This window comes from Bos javanicus, chromosome 10, assembly GCF_032452875.1.
Source record: "Bos javanicus breed banteng chromosome 10, ARS-OSU_banteng_1.0, whole genome shotgun sequence".
Taxonomy (NCBI): domain Eukaryota; kingdom Metazoa; phylum Chordata; class Mammalia; order Artiodactyla; family Bovidae; genus Bos; species Bos javanicus.
The window spans coordinates 36,201,934-36,223,487 of NC_083877.1; the positions used below are offsets into that span (position 1 = coordinate 36,201,934).

The following is a 21,554-nucleotide window of genomic DNA, read 5'->3' on the forward strand; positions in this document are numbered from 1 at the left end:
GACCCCTTGAAAACTTGTTTATTTCTTTAAACACCACCTATTTTATTGCTTCCTTACTGCGGCACTTACTCGTGGACTGGCCACACACAAAAAAGATGGCAGCTCAGTGAGCAGGCAGCAACGAAGCGAGGAGGTAGCTGATCTCCGCTGATGGATGACCTGGTCTGAGTAGCCACTCACTGCTTTACAGTGGCTGCTGAAAACCAGAGACTACAAAACAAAGATGCAAATTAGTGCTACTGACAAGTGCTTAATGTAAGCAACACCGAAAAAAAGTCACAGTCAAGGTTCATGCTAATTTCAAAATGTGCTTTTATCAGTGTACTTTAAGTAAATGTCATCTCTAATTCTACCTTTTTCTGGAAGTGAATACTGTTTATTATCAATAGTTACAGCAAAATTTTCATTAGACAAAACAACATTTTGTGTATCTCAAGGAAAAATTGGTTCATTGTTAAACTGTCGATACAAACCCATATTTTGAGTTAAAGACGATGACCAACAATATTTCCTCCCAAATTCATTTAGGCAGATGAGTTTAGTATTACATGCGTGTACTAACAGTGCAGTATAGTTCTAGCAAGGTTAGATGTTCTATTTATTTGGAGACATCAATACAAGTGGTCAGGAACAAGGAACAGTCTCTTTAGTTTCTCTAACTACCATTTAAAAAATTAAATCCTTTACTTACATTACTGTATGAATTCATTTTAAGAGACTTAAAGCTCATGTTAAAGCTTCAGTTTGCAGTCATTCATATGAAAGATTTTTTTAAGTATGGAACGTTCACATACAAAGAAGCAGTCAGTGGGATTAGAGTATTATATATTGTAGATGCAGTTCCTTCTTCAGTTCAGTGTTAGACACTTTATCTTTGGATCTTCGTTCTTGATTATTTCATTTATCTGTCTTATTGGTTTCTCAAGGCAAATCAGTATACAAATAACCATAACAAATAACCATATGAATGAAGATAATACAAAAAACTGCAAGAAGAACAGTAACCAGGACCCACTGCAGGAGAATAACAGTTGTAATTCCAACTGCAGGAGAATAACAGTTTGTAATTCCAACCAAATCTCCTCAAAGCCTCTTTGTACGTATCTTCTCCTAAAGTACATGGATTCTTCAGGATCACAGTTTGAAAGACTCCACCTCAAGTGTCTAGTAAGACAGGTGCATCATAATCTACTTTAAAGAAGCAATCAGCATCTTCTAAATAACAGTCATGAACAAACTGAAAGGCTTTAACTGCTGGGATGCCTTTCAGTTCAGTTCAGTTGCTTAGTCGTGTCCAACTCTTTGCGACCCCATGAATCGCAGCACACCAGGCCTCCCTGTCCATCACCAACTCCCGGAGTTCACTCAAACTCACGTCCATCGAGTCAGTGATGCCATCCAGCCATCTCATCCTCTGTTGTCCCCTTCTCCTCCTGCCTCCAATGCCTCCCAGCATCAGAGTCTTTTCCAATGAGTCAACTCTTCACATGAGGTGGCCAAAGTACTGGAGTTTCAGCTTTAGCATCATTCCTTCCAAAGAAATCCCAGGGCTGATCTCCTTCAGAATGGACTGGTTGAATCTCCTTGCAGTCCAAGGGACTCTCAAGAGTCTTCTCCAACACCACAGTTCAAAAGCATCAATTCTTTGGTGCTCAGCTTTCTTCACAGTCCAACTCTCACATCCATACATGACCACCATGGAAAAACCATAGCCTTGACTAGATGGACCTTTGTTGGCAAAGTAATATCTCTGCTTTTCAATGTGCTATCTAGGTTGGTCATAACTTTCTTCCAACGAGTAAGCGTCTTTTAATTTCATGGCTGCAGTCACCATCTGCAGTGATTTTGGAGCCCCAAAAATAAAGTCTGACACTGTTTCCACTGTTTCTCCATCTATTTCCCATGAAGTGATGGGACCAGATGCCATGATCTTCATTTTCTGAATGTTGAGTTTTAAGCCAACTTTTTCACTCTCCTCTTTCACCTTTATCAAGAGGCTTTTTAGTACCTCTTCACTTTCCGCCATAAGGGTGATGTCATCTGCATATCTGAGGTTATTGATATTTCTCCCGGCAATCTTGATTCCAGCATGTGCTTCTTCCAGGGATGCCTTTAGTGACTTCTAATCACACAGTTCGGAAATCTTTACAACCCTTTATTATGATGTTGGACTCATGTAGCTTTGACAGGTTTGGTAATTTTCTCCAGATGTTGAGGTCCAATCATTAACCAGGAAATAAGGTTAATCTTTTGATATCATTTTTCAATAATATTTGTATTCTCTTTATGTTCGCTAGCATCTGCACTGAGATTTATCCACCTTTCTACGTATTTATCTTCATTATCATCTGAATGCCTGAGGATCATTATGAAGATAAATAGATGAGGTGTCACCCTGTTCTTTCAATATTGAATACTGACAAGCTAGGATCAATTATAAAAAAACCTTATTGCTGACACATAGTTGAAGGTTAAAAAAAAAAAAAAAGAATACATACACACACGTATATATAGCCAATTTTCTTGTGTTTTTTTGGAAGTTCACTTCTGACTATTAGTAACAGTTCTTGCCCCTCCGGGGGTGAAGATGACACAAGCCTAGCAACTGCTGCTCATCTGTAGTATTTCAAGGCTGCTAGCTGCAGTGTCCACCACCAGCCAGGTGGCTGAGATGGCAGCAGTGGCGGGCCTAAAGACTTTTGAATTCTTTACTAACTTTTAAAGACCAGTATCTAAACAGTATCTCAGTTAAGAATCTCTTAAAGTCAACCTCATTTTCAGTATTCTTAAATGGCAAAATCCAACAGGTAAGAGATGAAAAGAATGACTATTTCCTTCAATTATTTTCTCTTCAGCACTGTACCTATTAATAAGAAAGGGATACAACAGTCACTATAGGGAGTCTTTTAAACACATTATTTTGCTTGAGATACCTTTCTAGAAAAAAATGATAATTTTTTTCTAATGATAATTTTATTTCTGGGGTCGTCATTTCTAAATTAGGATGTGTTCATTTGTCTTATCTCAGCTAGGTTAAGATGGGATTCTCATTTGGAGTCACTAAATCAAGGTGATCTACAGCTGATCCCAGATTTAAAAAATAATTCACTAGTTTAAAATGCTCAACATACACAAGCCTTAGCTTTTAAGAAACCCTGACTACTCCTAGTACATTTCACTCATCTATACTTTTCTAGATTATTTTCTCTTAATATTGGTTTTATTAGATCTTCCCCAGTACAGGTGGTCCTTGGTACCATAGTGCCTCATTTCCTTCACACAATGACATGAAGGGCTAGGTATTGCTAGATACAGAAAAATTTAGTGCTTAACACAGAAGAACATAAAGGACACCTTAGACACTACTGTGTGGGATATGGGTGGGTGGGTGGTACAGAAAAAAAGGTCTATTACTTTTTTAGTCTATTTTGGCCTAAAACAGATTAGAAAAAAAGAACGCCACACAATGAGAGATGTGACTTGGTAATAAAGTGGTCACAGGTTTTGCTCTTCTGTTGTCCCTGCCTCATGTCCTGGACTATCACTATCTCATTACTCCGTAGGCACTGGCAATTGTGTGTCCTGCTGCCAGCACCATAATATGCACACAAGTGAAGGTAGGCTTCGTTAAGAGTCTTCTGGCACCATGCAAGTCTCAAGTGAAAATCATAAAGCAGTATGATAGGCCCCACAGAGACATACTTCGTGCCACAGTGTAGCAGAGAACACACTGTTATCTGTATTTTCCCCTCAGATAAAGATGTGCCCATTTAACAAGGGGCCATATTTTGTTTTCCATGTCCTATTCAGAATTAAAAAGAGTACTTACGCTAAAGTTAGGTCATTACTTAGAAATTAATTTTCCGCTTTTGCTCTTAAAGAACACATCAAACTCAGATATAGAGAAACTGTCTCACTTAAAATGAAAGGGCACAGTGCTTATAGACCAATTGCTAAGATTACAAGGATTCTATTTTCACAGATGGAAATACAGAAAAACTCTGAAAACAATGGTTTTCCAGAGCTTTCCACAAGGGTGCTGGCAGCTCTCATGATTTCAGGAAATGATGATATAGATACTGCAGTTGCAAATTAACATCTAGCGGAGGAGTTTTTGGAAACTTCCTGTTTGGGAGATTCTTCATCAATAGCCATTCAAAGCTCTCTAAGCATTTAATAGAGTACAGTGTTTAAAACTTAAAAAAAAACACACATCACTTTTTCCAAAACAACTCTTTATGTTTAGATTCTTCTGTATATTTTAAACTGCAAAATCTGAAATGCCCTCAATTTCTATGAATTAGCTGGCTGACTAGAGTTGTAGTGAGCCAGTTAACTCATATAATACCTAAGCAGACCATTACCATGACAACAGTTTCTCAGAGACTGGGACAGGAAATGAAATGGATGCTGTACCCTTTCTGCCAATTACCATTTTTAACATATTATTTAACTGGATATAGTATAAAATCTGTTCCGCCTCCCCGAAAGATGGCTCAATGGTATATTTCCTACAGATTCTGGTTTTTGTCTTTAGTCTTAAAAGCAAAATAAGATTAAAAAGAAAAAAAAAAAGATTCATGTGTATGAGACTTGCCCTCTAACCCCTGCAAAACTGTACAAGAAAGGAGGTCCAGTGAGAGCCCACACTGGGGAGGGAGGTATGTGAGAATGAATTCACAAAAGTTTTGAGCTAAATACTATTCCTTCTTGAACTCATCACCAGTAAAGCAGGGTAAAGAACAATGAGGGTTAGTGGCTTCTGTATCACAAGCATTGTAAGAAAAGGATGATCAGAAAAGCACTTACGTCAAGCAAGAGATTTTAAAAGGCCCTAACTTTGCTCAAAATACTCCTAAAGTGTCATCTCATCTGTGTTCTTAGCCTAGTTTTTAGTTTCTTGATGTTTTTGTATACCCCCCCAAAGCCAGTATTATGAGAATGGTACTTCTTTGAACTCTGTAACACAGGATTCAAATTTAACATTCACTGCTGGGTAAGAAGAGTTTTACAGGTATACTCAGTGGGAAAAAAAAGAGCTTCCCACTGTTAAAATTCATTCACATCCACGAGTGGCAAGAAAGACGGGAGGATTGGATTAGACTGCTGAATATAACTTAGGTAATATGTGATTTAAAGATAGACTATCAAGAAAAAGATGACAATGTGTAGGTAAGTCAACATTCATTAACTTCCTCCTCAGAGGAATAAGAAGAAAGCGTTCACCTTGATCTGATGATAGGAAGCTGTATTTAGGAGACAGGCTGCTGGAACAATACCTGCCACTATTTATAACATAAAATATACGAAGGCACAGAAGAGAACAAAATAAAGGGTTTTCTGCAACAAGAGGATAAAAGTGAATATGGAAAAAATTAACTAAAAGTTAATCTGATAGCTCCAAAGGAATTTTATTCAGAGTTACTATCTGAGGGCTTCCTTGGTGGCTCAGTGGTGGAGAGTCTGCCTGCTAATACAGGAGACAGGGTTTGACCCCTGATCTGGGAGGATCCCACATGCCATGGTGCTACTAAGCCTGTGCACCACAATTTCTGAGCCTGTGCTCTAGAACCTAGAAGCCACAACTACTGAAGTCCAGACATCCTAGAGCCCGCGCCCTGCAACAAGATAAGCCACTGCAATAAGAAGTCTATGCACCTCAACTAGAGAGCAGTCAGTCCCCACTCTCTGCAACTAAAGAAAAGTCTGCACAGCAATGAAGACCCAGCACAGACGAAAATAAAAATTATAAAAAAGTTATTATTTGAATAGTACAAGATACAGTATCCTGGTACTCACTTTCAATTTTAGCATTTCCCTTTGTCTCTTTTCTTAGGTTTGCTTGAGAATAATCCCCAACTTTACTTTTAAGACTGATTTTGAACATGGAATCAGGATTCATGTTTTCCCATCAAAACATTGAAACAAATTTGCATTTACTATACATATAAAACAAGGCCACTCAACTTCATGGTATCACAAAAGAAAGCAAAAGCAAAACAAAGGAGCTGGAGAAATAGCATCTCTACAGCATTATGCTTCCAAATAATCAAAGTTACATAATCAGAACTAAGTAGGCAAATCAAATGAAAACGCAAGATAAAATTGTTCACAAAGAGTTAGGGCTTATGAGCAATGAATTTTGGGCTGAAGATAAATGGCAATATATTATACTATATTAATGGTTTCCCCAGCTGACATTTGCTGTGGCTAACAAAACTGTGAACAGAGAGGTAACATGGAGAGCAGGGAGTTATGATGCCAGCATCCCTTCCAATTTAAGAACTTTCATGGTATCAGTCAGAACTCATATATTGCCTAAGCCAAAATCTCACAACAGAGAATACCAAAACAAACTTGGTAATGAAGTAACTAATATAAAAGGCACTGAGGCTCCTCCATACTCTCTCTCCTAAATCACTCACTCTGGGGGAAGCCAGAGGCCATGTCATGAGGACAATGAAGCAGCCCCATGGAGAAGTCCACATTTTAAGGAACTGAGTCCCCCAGCCAAAGCAGGCACCAAAATACCAGGCATATAAGTGAGCTGGCACTATGGCTCCAGTCAATCTTTTAGGTAACTGCAACCCTAGCTGATATCCTGACTGCAACTTCATAGGATTTTCTGAGTCAGAACCACCTACCTAAGCTGCTCTCAAGTTTATGACCAACAGAAACTATGAGATATTAAAAACGTTCACTATTTTTTGCTGCTACAGTTTTGGGTAATTTGTTTTATAGGTATAGATAAGTATTAATACTACAGGGTAATATCCACAATTGACACTCTTTTTGCAATTAGTCTTTGAGATGTCTAAAAATTAGCTTCCTTCTTCTGGTATATGGAGAAGGCAATGGCACCCTACTCCAGTACTCTTGCCTGGAAAACCCCAGGGATGGAGGAGCCTGGTAGGCTGCAGTCCATGGGTTCGCTAAGAGTCGGACACGACTGAATGACTTCACCTTCACTTTTCACTTTCATGCATTGGAGAAGGAAATGGCAACCCACTCCAGTATTCTTGCCTGGAGAATCCCAGGATGAGGGAGCCTGGTGGGCTGCCATCTATGGGGTCGCACAGAGTCGGACACGACTGAAATGACTTAGCAGCAGCAGCAGCAGCTGCTGGTATATTTCTTACTCCCAAGAAATGCCTCTAGATCTCAGCTCAAATGCATGGCAAAAATAACCAATGTGCAATAAACTCAATGCATGACCAAACAAGTTACCAATGCCACCCATATTTCCCAACATCCAAGGGAAGTTAGAACTCTTCAGAAAATGTTATTTTAAATAGAGAGGAAGATTATACTTCTAATTTTAAGTTGGAGGACATTCCCTCAGATAAGAAAACATACAAAATTTCAAAGGGAAAAAAAAAACATCCTTGTGGTCCAGTGGCTAAGACTCTGAGCTCCCAATGCAGGGGGCCTGAGTTCAATCTCTGGTCAGGGAACTAGATCCCACTGCTGCTGCTGCTGCTGCTAAGTCGCTTCAGTCATGTCCAACTCTGTGCGACACCATAGATGGCAGCCCACCAGGCTCCCCTGTCCCTGGGATTCTCCAGGCAAGAATACTGGAGTGGGTTGCCATTTCCTTCTCCAATGCACGAAAGTGAAAAGTGAAAGTGAAGTCGCTCAGTCCTGCCCAACTCTTAGCGACCCCATGGACTGGAGCCTACTAGGCTCCTCCGTCCATGGGATTTTCCAGGCAAGAGTACTGGAGTGGGGTGCCACTGCCTTCTCCGCTAGATCCCACATGCCACAGCAAAGAGTTCACATGTTGCACCTGAGGATCCCACACCTGCAACAAAGATAGAAGATCCTGAGTGCTGCAACTATGACCTGGCACAGCCAAAAAAAAAAAAAGACAGAACTGAGCTATTTTTTTCCTTTGGCTATGCCACTTGGCATGTGGATTGTAGTTCTGCAACCAGGGATTCACCCCCTCCATTGGAAGACAGAGTCATAACCACTGGACCAACAGGGAAGTCCACCAAAAATGGCAGAATTATTTAATAGCATTTTTTGTTAAATGTTCAGCTTGGTTTCAGTCTTTCAGGATCTTGTAAAATATTCTTTGTGTTTGAGAAGTAGCTTTCTATTAATTAAAGAGTGCCTACCTGAACACTGGTTCTCTACCATGTAAAAAGGACAGTTAATCACTTTCGCATCCTTTATCAATCTTTCTTATATGTTTGATTTCCCTTTGAACTGCCTTCTTCCTTTTTCATCTTCAAATCTGAGTCTCCTTTCTCTTACAAACCTCAGCTTTAATCTAACAGACTCTCCTGCAAGGTGTTCCTATTCTTTTTAATTGTCATACTTCATTACCCACTTCCTAACCAGAATCTCTCTCCTTGTAAATCCCTGCACCTGGGCCTTCTCTATTCTACCTGCACTCATAATATCAAGGAGCTCCTAATCTCACTCTTAAGTGTTCACCTGGAACTTTAGTTTAATACTCTCCTCATCACAGATCCCCATGTCCAATCTTTCCTGTTGTCATAATCTTAAGATCAGTCATCAAATACCAGTGGCAGAGATCTCCACTGATGAGCTGTAATGACACGTGATTTAACAGCCTTCCTAAAACCAACTACCAGATTATTCCTTCCCAAAGCTTGATAGTAGCCACCAAAACTTTATCCCCCCAGGATTACAACTGTAGCATCTACTGGAGAAGGTGAGCCAAAAAGGTTGAAACTCCTGGTTTAACATCTACATCCCAATAGACTGGCATTCAAAGATTCCCTTGGAAGAAAGGTGACTTACTTATCCAGCCTTTTTTCTCACCACTGCTCTTTATTTTGGCTCAAATCTTTAACTTGGAATATTCCTCCTCCTATCCAGGTCCCTACCACTCAAGATCCAATTTTAAACAATACCATTTCTATAAAAGAGTATTTTTTTGTCCATTTTAACCTAAAGTGATCTTCCATCCTGAACTTTACCACTAGTCATCTACTATTATTTTGGCAGTGTAATTATGTCTTCAACGCTGATCTTGACTCATTTTTTTATTTCTAAATTCCTTTTAATTTTGTGCATGTCTTTTTACTATATGCATGAATGATTTTTCAAACTAGAAAATAGAGACTATGATTGTTAACACACCTCGCCCACAACAGGCACTGATGCATGACAGGTTCAAAAACCACATTAATTACAGTACTTTCTCTTTGTAGGAGTAGACTGCCATTGGGGAAGACTACTCTGAAGGAGCATTAGAAAAACCCAACCTTAAGCCAAGATCACATTCCACCCCTGGAGATTCTTTCAATCAACAAGCTCTTCTGATACACATACAAATAATGGATCCATTCGAATGCTCAATCTCATTGGCCCTTGGGATCAAGCAAGTGAAAACATCAGGAGAGAAAGGGTGAAGAGTGCGTGGGAAACAAAAAAAGGAGTACTTTCTCCTGTAAACAGTTCTCTCCTCTATTAACATTTCTTACTCAATTAGGCATCTTTTGCTGTCTAGGTCAATGGTCTCCAGAGAAATTACAGCAAGCTTCACAATGTAAATAATATTAATATGTTATTTGTATATCATTTTAAAGGAAATAATACACAGGTACTAGATAAAAATGTTTTAATAACAGGGGGGCACAATCAAGACACATGAGGCTAGTAGTATTGCTGGAAAGAGTTTAAACTAAGACAGATGAGAGGATTCTAAATTTACATGAAAATGCAAAGGGCCAAGAACAGTAAAGGCAATACTGAAGAAAACCAAAGACAGAGGACCTGTGCTACCAGTTTCAAGTCTTATCATGGAGCAAGAATTATTAAGATAATTGGTACTGGTCAAGGACAGACTAATGGACTAATAGAACAGAACATGATAAGAAATAGACCTACACATATACAGCCACCTGTTTGACAAAAGTGAAGCTGTAGTGCAACAAGGATGGGCTTTTCAACAAAAGAAGTTGGGTCAAATGGATATGGATATCTATGATAAGTAAAAAAAAAAAATGACAACCCATAACATACACTAAAAACACAGTTTCTTGTAGATTTGAACAGTAAATCAAAAAAATTTTTGGAGAAAAACAGAATAATCTTCACGACCTCAATAAAGACAAAGATTTCTTTCACAAGATACAAAAAATGCTAACAATTCAACAGAGGATAGTACTGAGAGTGAAAAAGTAAGTAATAGGTAGAACAAAGAAAAATAAGCAAGTGTCTTGAAGAAGCATTTCACCAAGGAGGTTATCCAAATGGCCAGTGAGCATCAGAAAAGGTATTCAATATCATTATTCACAAGGGAAATGTAATTTAAAGCCACAGTGAGATACTATCATATACAAGGACTAGAATGAGCAGACAAGGCACTGTCACATGACTTGTGCACTTTCCTATATGTATGTTAATATCTCTAGGATAGCCAAGGCAACAAGAGAAAGGCTACGATTTTTAATATATTATACCTATTATTTCTTCCTGTTTCTCTAATCACCTGGGCCTGTTATCTACTAATGGAAAGCAAACAGTCATATCTTCAGGATCAACTTAGCTACTTCTTAGGTTCATGAATTCAAATGGTTATTAATTAATATCATTAGAAAAAAAGTTTAACTCTCTAATCATTGACTAGGGTACTTCCTGCCCTCTCAAGCTTTAACGACCCACAATTACATGTCAGTCTTTTTCTAATCTTTCAGGACTTTTCTTGTCCTTCCTGAAGTTCTAATTCACCATAGGAATGACAGCAAATACCTTTCAAGGTATATTTTCAGAATATATGCTGAAACTGGTAAGCACAGTTATAAATTTGCTTCCTGTGAAGATAAAATTTTTCTCTCTGATTCCACAGTAGTAGCATCCCTGTATAAGCAAAGGATCTTTCAGAGGATTTGTAAACTGTATTAATAATGCTGGAATTTTTTTGTAGATCTCAATGACAACAAACAAGTCACATCAGGAAAAGGCACAAAGCACATACATGATGAATTTATCACACAGAAAGGACAAAAAGAATTCAAGACAAGGGACTTTCCTGGTGGTGGTGAAGAATCCACCTTTCAACGTAGGGGACAGGCTTGATCCCTGGTCGGGGAAATAGGATCCCACATGCTATGGGGCAACTAAGCCCTCGTGCCACAACTAGAGAGAAGTCCATGCGCCACAACGATAGATCCCACATATGACAACTAAGACCTGGTGCAGCCACAAATAAATAAAAGGAACCCAAGACCTTGTATTTAAATCCTATCTACAAATCCAAACATCATCAAGACAGATAATTATTAGACTTAAGTCTCGCCACTGTTGTCCATACTTGACAAGTTACCTTCCCCCCACCCCAAAGAAAGACTCATTTTTTGTAAAAAACTGTAAACTGGCAGGATTAGAGGAAGTGTGTTTTTCATATATGTATGTACACTAAAATGTCATGCATCTTAAGTTTTAGCTTTTACTCTATACTCTTAACTAATAAACTTTGGAAATCTGTTTTAAAGAATTAAGTAGTCAAAATTTCTTTCTCTACTCTTCTTGCAAAATAGGCAATGTCATGTTCTCTAAAAAAATATTTCTTGAATAAGAAAAACTTGGTTTGGAGAAATCAGTGTGAGAAGCAGCATGCCAGTGGTGAGAGGCATATTCTAGCAAAGCCACTCTTAGGGGAGAGTTTCCATAATAAACTATCTGCTCAGGTTTGAATCAGGTTTTTTGTTTTTTCAAAATTACTTAACTTTATATGATTTTTGAATAGAAGGAATATAACAGGTACATGCCAAAATAGACTAAGACAGTCATCAGTAGTAGTTGATCATACACTACATGTCAGAGTAACTCTGCAATGAAATATGCGTACTGCTCTCTGAGTAATTTCTGATGGTCTCTTTCACATTCAGAAAGTAAGACCCTTCCTTAGTCCCAAAATGTCAGCTTCTTTCCTTACTATTACACAGAATGATCCAGAATCTTTCTACATGGTGATTCTATTCATCTAGTCTTGATTCTTACATAACTACAGGTAGTATAAAATATTCTTGTGAGTCATGGCCAGACTGAAAAAGCCACAGTTATAATGGGCTTTATTAATTGTTACACATGGAGTGTCAACAAAATGATTGTTCAATCAGAACCCAGTCTAACCTTTAAGGCTAGGTATCATGTAAAAATCATTCTACTTAATTGAAAGCAAGTATTTCTTAGAAAAGATATATCAACCAACTCTGGCAAGATACACTGCCTGGTTGATATTTCAACGTATGTATGTTGGAGATAAGGATGACGAGAGCCAAAGCAGAACAGCATCTCTACACATCCATTATTAGCTTTCAGCTACCTGTGGCTCAGTAACTCAGTTCTACATGCTAAGCTACTACAAAAGCAAATGTCTACCTACAACATGAAATAAAAGTAAAGAAGAAGAAATGGAAGTGAATCTAACTTTGGAAAAACCAATTTCACATAAAGCATGCTGCCCACATCTAAATTTCTCAAGAAATTAACTGACTGAAGGACAGCACGGAACAGGTGCTTTGAACACACTACTCTATTTTCAGAAAGCAGAAGAATACAAATAACTGACGCATCTCTTTCAGTGTTACGTAAGATTGAAGCATTGACATAATAGGGCACAACAAAATCCCAGGGGCAATGGTGCTTTCTGTATCAAAAATAAAACTAGTAAAAAAAATTTGTATCTTTAGCAATACACAGTATCAAATGTAAGGAAATCAGACTACAAGAGGTTAAGCAACTGTCTACCAAACATAGCAGTATTTACTAGAAGGAAGTCACCTTGCCACCACTGACTATATTATTCCAAACAGAATTGGAACCCAATTCTATGCTCCTTCTGCATTACTGATCTTATCTTCGGAATCCAAAAAAGTACATGGAGCAACACTTGAGAAAGAAACTGGGAAACAGAAGGAAAAGAAACCACACGGGTTCTTCAGTGGACAGCAGGCAAGTAATAGATACAGCCAAAGAACAGCCTACATTCTGTAGGCCGTGTGACTGACGACCCCTTACATTTTCTAGAGGATACAAAGAAAATTTCTACCTTTTAAACTTTTAATCTCGTTAAAGAACTATAAAATAAACATACAAATCGCTTCTCAAAATTCTCCAGCATTATCCATTTCATTCAGAATAATACACAGATCCTTAGCATTAACTTATAAGGTCCCACATGATCTGAACCTGCACCTATCACCTATCACTTTCTCCCTTACCTTTCTCCCTTACCTATATAAAGGTGAACAATTACATGAAAAAGTGTTCAACATCATTATTTTCCATGGAGATGAAACTGAAAATCACAAATTCAAAAAATGAACTGACAGTACCAGGAGTAGGCAAGGAAGATGAACAGTAAATCTCTCACACTGTTGGTGGGACTTTAACTTTGTAATACCATTTTGGAAAAATATGTGGCAATGGGTTGTTGTTCAGTCACTAAGTCGTGTCTGGCTCTTTGTGACCCCATGGACTTCAGTACGCCAGGCTTCCCTGTCCTTCACTATCTCCTTGAGTTTGCTCAAATTCATGTCCAGTGAGTTGGTGATTCTATCCATCCATCTCATCCTCTGCCACCCTCTTCTCCTTTTGCCTTCAATCTTTCCCAGCTTCAGGGTCTTTTCCAGTGAATCAGCTGTTTGCATCAGGTGGTCAAAAACTGGAGCTTCAGCTTCAACATCAGTCCTTCCAATGAATATTCAGAATTGATTTCCTTTAGGAACAATTGGTTTGATCTCCTTGCAATCCAAGGGATTCAAGAATCTTCTCCAGCTCCATATTTCAAAGCATCAATTCTCTGGTGCTCAGCCTTCTTTATGGTCCAACTCTCACAAGACTACTGGGAAAACCAGAGCTTTGACTATAAGAACCTTTGCCAGCCAAGTGACATCTTGGCTTTTTGATACACTGTCTAGGTTTCTTACAGCTTTCTTTCCAAGGATCAAGTGTTTTAATTTCATGGCTGCAATCATCATCCGCAGTGATTTTGGAGCCTAAGAAAATAAAACTTGTCACCGCTTCCACTTATTTGTCACGAAGTGATGGAGGCCATGATCCTAGTTTTTTGAATCTTGAGTTTTAAGCCAGTTTTTCCACTTTCCTCTTTCACCCTCATTGGCAATGGGTACTAAATCTAAACATACATATGTGTGATGATACAGCAATCCCACTCCTGGATATAAACGCCAAAGAAATTAGTGCTTGCATTCATCAAAAGACATATACACGAATATGTATAGCACTTTTATTCATAATAGCCCCAAACTGGAACCAACCTAAATATCCACCAACATTAGACTAATAAACTATGATTAGAAACAGGCAATGGACTACTTCACGGCATTAAAAAAGAATATCTTTTTTTTGGTGGTCGGTTCTGAACTTGAGGTTTCAAATGGGAAGAAGTATAAGAGAAGACTTCTGGGTGCTGGAAATATTCTATACCTTAATCTAGATAGTTGTTACACAAATGCATACACAAGTGTAAATTCATATATTTTAAATGTGTACTTTAAAATATGTGTACTTCCCAGTAAAGTTATGTATAAAATATATATTAAAATATAAATACATATACTGTATACACACATAAAATGTCTATTAAGTTGTATGTAATAAATTGTAACAATACTCTGCTCTCACTCCTCTGGGAACTTTTTTTGGCCGCTTCAGGTCATCTTTTACTTTATTACTTTTATTGATTGAAAGAAAAGGGAAGGGAGTATTACACAGATAACTGATGCTGAAATAATTGCTTACCTTTAACAAAGGGCAGCTGGAAAGGTTGGGAAAGGAGAGTGGAAAATTAACCCCAAGAAGGAAATCCTTGTTTCTCAGATATTTCTCCTGGCTCTCCCCTTCCGGCTCTCCCCAGGAGCGCAGCTGATGGAGCCTGTAGGAGGCTTTCAGAGACAGGAAAAGAGCTAACCATCTGAAACAAACCACAGCAGACATGCTTATTCAGTGCTCCATGGAGGTTTGAGGGTAGTTCATAGCAGCGAGGAACCTTGTCTCTCATTAACTGTCTCTTCTGTCAATCTTGGGCATTTTAGACACAGTTCTTTCAAAGTCGGTTCATACTTTTGTTCTATAAATTCTACCTTTGGCATGAATTGGGTTTGCTACTATGAAAACGAAAATCCTCCGTAAAGCTCCTATTAGTGTTAAGGAATATTCAACTCTTATCGCAAAACCTTTATAAAAACATCCTCTTATAAAGGAGATAAGCCTCTCCTAATGAGGTCATTATTTTTTACACAAATATAATACAAAGCAGTAAATTAAGTAAAAGCCATTATTCCAAAGAATAAGAACAGAGAACTAAGTTTCCCAGAATACATAAGGCAGGTTACACTACAATCCCTACTAAGTAAAGGAATCATCAGCCATCATTTGCCCTGAACAAACAAATAAAACAAACTTCTACCTAGAAATTAAGACTTGAAGACCTTCTGATAGCATTTGGGAGAAGAACCTAAACAGTTTTTATTTAAGGAACAGCATGAAGCATTGTACAATTATTAAATTTTCAAAAGAAAGTTATGACTTCCTTATAAAACTTTAATTCTTAATACAAAAAGAATGAGATGCTCTGTAAGATCATATAATACTAAATATTTAATTTCACAGTATTCAACATTTGCCCCTATTTATTCTCAACTGTTCTCTCATCAAACAATGAACAAACTTCTCACCTGGCTAAAAGTCCCTGAAGCATGAGGTTTGCCATTTCAGCTGGAGATACATCAATAAAGCGAAGGAAAGAGAAACAGCTTTCTTCATTAACACCTGGAATATCAAAGAACAAAGTGAAACCCAACAGAAAACCAAGAGACAACACTCAACTAAAGCCTGCTGAACTGCTGAATTTTGACTTAAGAATTTAAAACTATTCTAAAGGTTCCAATACAGCCACTTTGACAGAATACAGAGTGTCATATTTTTGTACCACAATCACAAGTAAGAGAGGCAGACGTATGAGATATGACATATATGAGCCAGAGTGGAGTTGGCTCATCAGTTACCTCTGGGGTTTCGGATCCTTGGCTAACTGCCTTCCTCTTTTTATTGTGCCAGGAAAAGGAAAAGAAAAGGAAAGCACAGAGGTGAAGAATTCTGAACTTCTGCCTCAATACTTTGGACAATGCTCAAAGTTGAGCAGGTTCCTTTCTGTAGACTAAGCAGCAGGGACCTAAAGAATCAAACTAATCAAAGAATCAAACTAAGACCCTGCACTGTCTCTATCATACCTTTATTCAAGGGTGTAAGACATTTTTATGAGACAGATATAAAATAAAGATGGAAGGTCAACTGAAACGGAAAGAAATTAAAAAAAATTTTTTTTATGCTTTCTGTTATAACCACAAAGCTTACTAGCATCTACAGATGAAGACAACTAACTTACTTAAATCTTATCAAGACTATAAACAAAAGCCTAGCATTCAGGCAAAGCCACTATTAGTTACAACTCAGCAAAACAAAGAACATCCTGATAAATCCTTGGCATACTTTCCTTCTCAAAGACCAAAACACCTACCTTTTCTGTGAAAGAGAGACTGTTGGATATAGTCTGGTGCAAATGGAGAAAGAAGAACCCTTAACCACCTGTAAAGTAAGTAAAATAAAATAAATCCAAACCCAAATATAAATATCAGAAAGTTAACTAAACTGGAGGCTCCAAACTAAAAGAATCTTTGAAGGTTTAAAACTGTTTATACTTTTGAGAATTTTGTTGCCAGGCAAAAATGATACCATATAAAATACTAAATATTTACTAAAGGTAGTAGATGATAATACAAGTTCAAAGCGGTCTCATTTTATTTCACATTTCCAGAAACACAACTCCAGCACTGGAAGTTGCCATACACTATATTAAACAAAAACCACTACAACCCTGTTCTGTTAATCCCCTTGCCCATGTAAAGTATTAGCCTGGAGCTATTACAAAGAATTCTAAAATTAAACCCAAGAAATCTGTCTCAGTTTCAGTAATGTTAGGCTAGATGTTGTTGATGATTATTTTGATAATATTGTTTATATAGTTTCTATACAGAAAGAGCTTTCTAAATCTATGGTTCTCAAGTGCAAGTGTATGCAAGACTCTTTTGGGAATTTGTTTAAAAAATTCAAAAGCAATTGTTAAATTTTCAAAATAAAATCATTATTTTCTGACTGATTCTGCATGCAGAGGTGAAGAATGGACCTACACACCTATTTTCTGAATGGAAGTGGTTTCCAGCATATTACCATTAACAACACTTCATTTTTTTAACCAAATCTATCATTGCTGATTCTGGGAAAAAGGTAAATTTGAAATCAAATCTGTTTTTCCACAAGTGCTATTACAAGTGTGAAATAAGCCACTACAAAGCAATTTCAATACTTAGAGATATTTGTTGATCTCTGTTGGTACAAGTACATGTTTGCACACATGTACATTCCTCATTCAGAAAGGGAACTGCAAGTAGTTAGGGCCTTTCAGGTCATCCAGTTAAACTCTTGATAGTACACAGACCCTATCACTAGATCCCTCAACAAACAGTTGTCCACCCACTGCTTAAATACCTCGCTGTTGTGGAACTCACTCTCAATTAAGTTTATCTACTAAGCCACAAAACCCCAAATTACAAAAGCACTCTTAGAGCAAATAGATATTAATATGTGCTCACCTGTCTCGTGAATGGTTGAAGACCCTGATCTGTCCATGACGGTAGATAAACTTTGAAATCTGGTATGGCTTTAGGGAAATATGAAATGGAGACCAAGTTTCTTGTCGTTCAAATAATTCTGGGTGATTACATACCTAAGAGAAAGGGAAATGATAAGACAATAGGGTGTCACATGCAGACATCACTATGAAGCAACGGGGGAATCCTAAACCCTGCATATTTACCTTTATAAATATATATATTCCCATTCTCATTCTTTAACAGCCTTTGTTTATTTGGCATCAAGGCTAGCTAGAGCCTCTTCCCTGAAGTGGGTTAATAAAGACAACTCTAGGGCAGCTAACCTAAGCTCTTACCTTCCTAAACTGCATGACTAGATTCATGAGGCTGCTGGTGGTTGTCTGTGCTTGCTGGGTAGAGCCCATAGAAGACTGCAATAAATCTTCAATGGAAATTTTGTTCTTCAGTGCCTGATACAGCAGTTTCTGTCGGCTGGTTAGTTGGCAATACATTAGAATCTCAATCTAAAAATCAATAAGGACATTTATATTTTGAAAAACAGTTTGTAAGAAAGCTCAGTATTACCATAAATTTGGAAACTCATGCAAGGCAGATTATGGTTAGAAAGAGAACAGTATACATATCTTAAACTCAGTATCTCTATAAACTTGTGATATGGCTAATTCAAGAAACTCAGTATCTCTATAAACCTATGATGTGGCTAACTATCCAGAATATGAGCTTTTCTTGATCCTCTTCCCTTGTCACTCACTCTACATGCTGTCCATGGGCAACCTCTTCCATTTCTAATAGCACCACCTACCATCAATCACAGTAACTTGCAAAAATATATTTCCAAACACCCCTAAGCCCCATACTTCTAACTACCTACTAAAATAGTATTACTCAAACAGTCTGTAGCAATTGCATTTCTGATCTATGAGAAAAAAAATTTCTCTTTCACAATTTACTTGATTAACAGCATTGTCATTTACTAAGTTGCCCAAAAAGAAACTTCAAAGTCAAAAAGTCAGCTCTGATCTCTTCTCTTTCATACCCCGTGTTCTATCATTTTCTAAGTTCCTCAACTCAACCTGGAAATTTTTCTCTAACCACTCTGACATACCACAGAATCTCACCATATCTAACTTAGACTGCTATTACTATGGGAGCTTCCTGCCCCAATCTCTCCTGGTTCCAAGAAACCTTCCATGCAAGTCTTCTAAAGTACCCAAGTGCAGGAAAACCTTCAATGTAAGTTACTGCCTATGGTAAAATATTACAAATTCTCCTGTAGGCAGAGGCCTCCCATAGTCTGTACTGTCCCAATCTCATGATGTTCTCCTGTATTTCTTAGCAACAACAGTCTGAATAATGTTTGCCACACACGCTGCCTATTTGAGTATTGACTTACCTTTGTTCATTCTTGTTGTTTAGCACCCACTTCCCACCATATTTCCTGGTAAAAGCCAACTCATTATTCCAGATCTAGCTCACATGTCATCTCTGTTTTGATGCCTTCTCTAACCTTCACTAACAGAACTATCCCCTTTCTGTGTTCCCATTATACTTCACATAGATCATCACTGTATATCCTATGATACAGAACCAGCTATCTATATATTCATCTCCCTGGGAAGTCTGAATAGAATCTAGAAGCTGCATCTCTACATATCAGCTGCTCGCAGAGAGTAATAGTTCAACAACATATATATTATTTAATTCATAGATTAGAAACATTGCTGATGTTTAAGAAATTTATAATACACACAGTAGTTTACAACCACACATCTTCTGATCACCTCGCTAATAACCACTAAATAAGAGACATTATGATGCTGCTATTGTTTTTAAGCTGTTTCTGATATAAAAGCCTCAAAGATCTATTTTTCTTTAATGAAGTATTTTCTATCAGGTACATCTGTGTGATACTTCTATTTAGGCAAAATCAACCAGTTTCACAAAACAGCCATATAGTTTTTTTTAAAGGAATAAAACAACGGTACACTTCTTTCCCTCTCTTTGAAGGTGTATGTCACCACCACAATCCTGTAAGAGAGTTACTAAATTTCACAATGATCCAGCCTCTGGCAGTGACAGTGAGAACCACCTGACGTTATCAAGAACCTGGAAAGATGCCTTTTATATAGACAGGAGAACTATGAGAAACAGGTGTAATCTATGTGAGGCAGGAAAATACTCCAAAGGAGTAAGAACTGGGAGGAAAAAAAAAAGACAAAAGGAGAATATTGGGAGGATTCACAAGCAATAACAGAAAATTACAGAGGTCGGGGAAAAATTCAAAAAAGATATTTATGAACCACAATTATAGACTTTATGAGAAAAAGTAATACAACTCAAAGCACAGTATACTTCTAAATCTACCTCTCAGTCTGCAGAAATACAGGAGACAGAGGAACATGTCAGAGAACACCACAATGATGCATTGAGCAAAATTCGATATGTGGAAAACTGTGGACAAACTACCCAGTTTCCCCAACAAAGAATTGCAAAAGGGAAAAAAGAAGGGTGGGCCTAAAAGATATCTAAGGGACATATCACCCAAACACTACATATGAACCTTGTTTGGATCCTGACCTCGAAAAGTGAAGACTTTAAAAGATAAAGAAAGAAAGAAGCATACACAAAGACAACTGGGGATATCTAAGCACTAACTGGGTATGTGATACTGCAATGAAGTAACTTCTTTTTTTTTTGTAGAGATGATAATGATATGTGATTATATATTTTAAAAAAACACCAAATCTTTTAGAGATACATATGAAAATATTTATAAATGAAACAAAAGACATTCAAGATCTGCTTCAGAATAATCTAAAGGGGTGAAGAATGGTCATGGGTTGATCATTTAGGCTATATGGAGGATTCATTATACTATTCTTTCTTTTATAATATTTCAAATTCTCTGTAATAAGTATAAAACAAAAAAGAAAAAACTATTACTTGCCTTGATTATGTGACTCATCTTAAGTCTATGCTGACCCTCCCAAGTTTAAAGGTTTTCTCTCAAACTAATTACGCTTCAACTGAACATTTACCAAGGAATTTTTTTTTTACCCTGGAATCTTAAGTTGGTGTTTATTAAGTCCTAAACTCACAAGATTGACTTTCCTTACCTTGTCAGACAATTCATTTTCCACATCCTTCTTGATTCTCCTCAGCATAAATGGCTTCAATATCATGTGTAAGCGAGAGAGTTGATCTGAAATGGCAGGAGACCCCCCAGACAAATAATACATTATATCAATTTAACACAAACAAAAGAAATATCATGATCATCTCTCACTGAACGCCTATGGCATAATGATTTATTTGCAAGACTGAAACAATCTTTCCCCAGGTAGGAAGCCAAGGATCTGAACTTTCCACAGCATTTTCCTACAGTAACTGGCAAATGCGTTTTGCTATCATTTACTCAGACCAATAAGGATGACTTTACTTTTATCAGAGTTCACCTTCAGAATGTTTCAAGAACATTTTATCAATAATAGGGTTCTCAAACAGGTCTAATGCAAGCTATATGGGACTCCCAGTGTTGCCCCAAAATCATTTTTCAAAGTGTGTCAGCATATTAACAACATGTAGAATAAGAAATTACTTAAGGACTTTTCTAATGGTAGATATCACTTCACATTGTGTAATAAATACTCCACAACTCTCTTAAAAGATACTAGTCAAGAGATCAAAAAAATTTATAATAAAAATTCAAAAATGTTCAAAGAAGAAATAAATCCTAATATGTAAAGAAAAAATACCAAAAATTATCCTTCTAATATTTTGTTTTTATTACAGGCAAAAAGTCTTACCCCATTTCACAAAGAATATAAAGTTTTTTAGGATCTATGTGGAAAATGAGGATTTTGTAAGCCAAAATGTGAA

The 21,554-nt window shown here is 37.3% G+C and overlaps 1 protein-coding gene across 5 annotated transcripts in view; it reads right to left on the reverse strand.

Moving 5' to 3' along the window:
• INO80 (INO80 complex ATPase subunit) overlaps positions 1 to 21,554 on the reverse strand; it is a 123,241-nt gene that overhangs the window by 43,507 nt on the left and 58,180 nt on the right. For all 5 annotated transcript variants that reach the window (XM_061430809.1, XM_061430808.1, XM_061430806.1 and 2 more), the window contains 7 exons: positions 20,792 to 20,877; positions 18,011 to 18,178; positions 17,655 to 17,788; positions 16,523 to 16,590; positions 15,681 to 15,774; positions 14,746 to 14,917; positions 70 to 210 (listed from right to left, as the gene is read on the reverse strand). In XM_061430809.1, the coding sequence (XP_061286793.1) occupies positions 70 to 210; positions 14,746 to 14,917; positions 15,681 to 15,774; positions 16,523 to 16,590; positions 17,655 to 17,788; positions 18,011 to 18,178; positions 20,792 to 20,877 (863 nt within the window). The remainder of the gene's footprint in view (positions 1 to 69; positions 211 to 14,745; positions 14,918 to 15,680; positions 15,775 to 16,522; positions 16,591 to 17,654; positions 17,789 to 18,010; positions 18,179 to 20,791; positions 20,878 to 21,554) is intronic.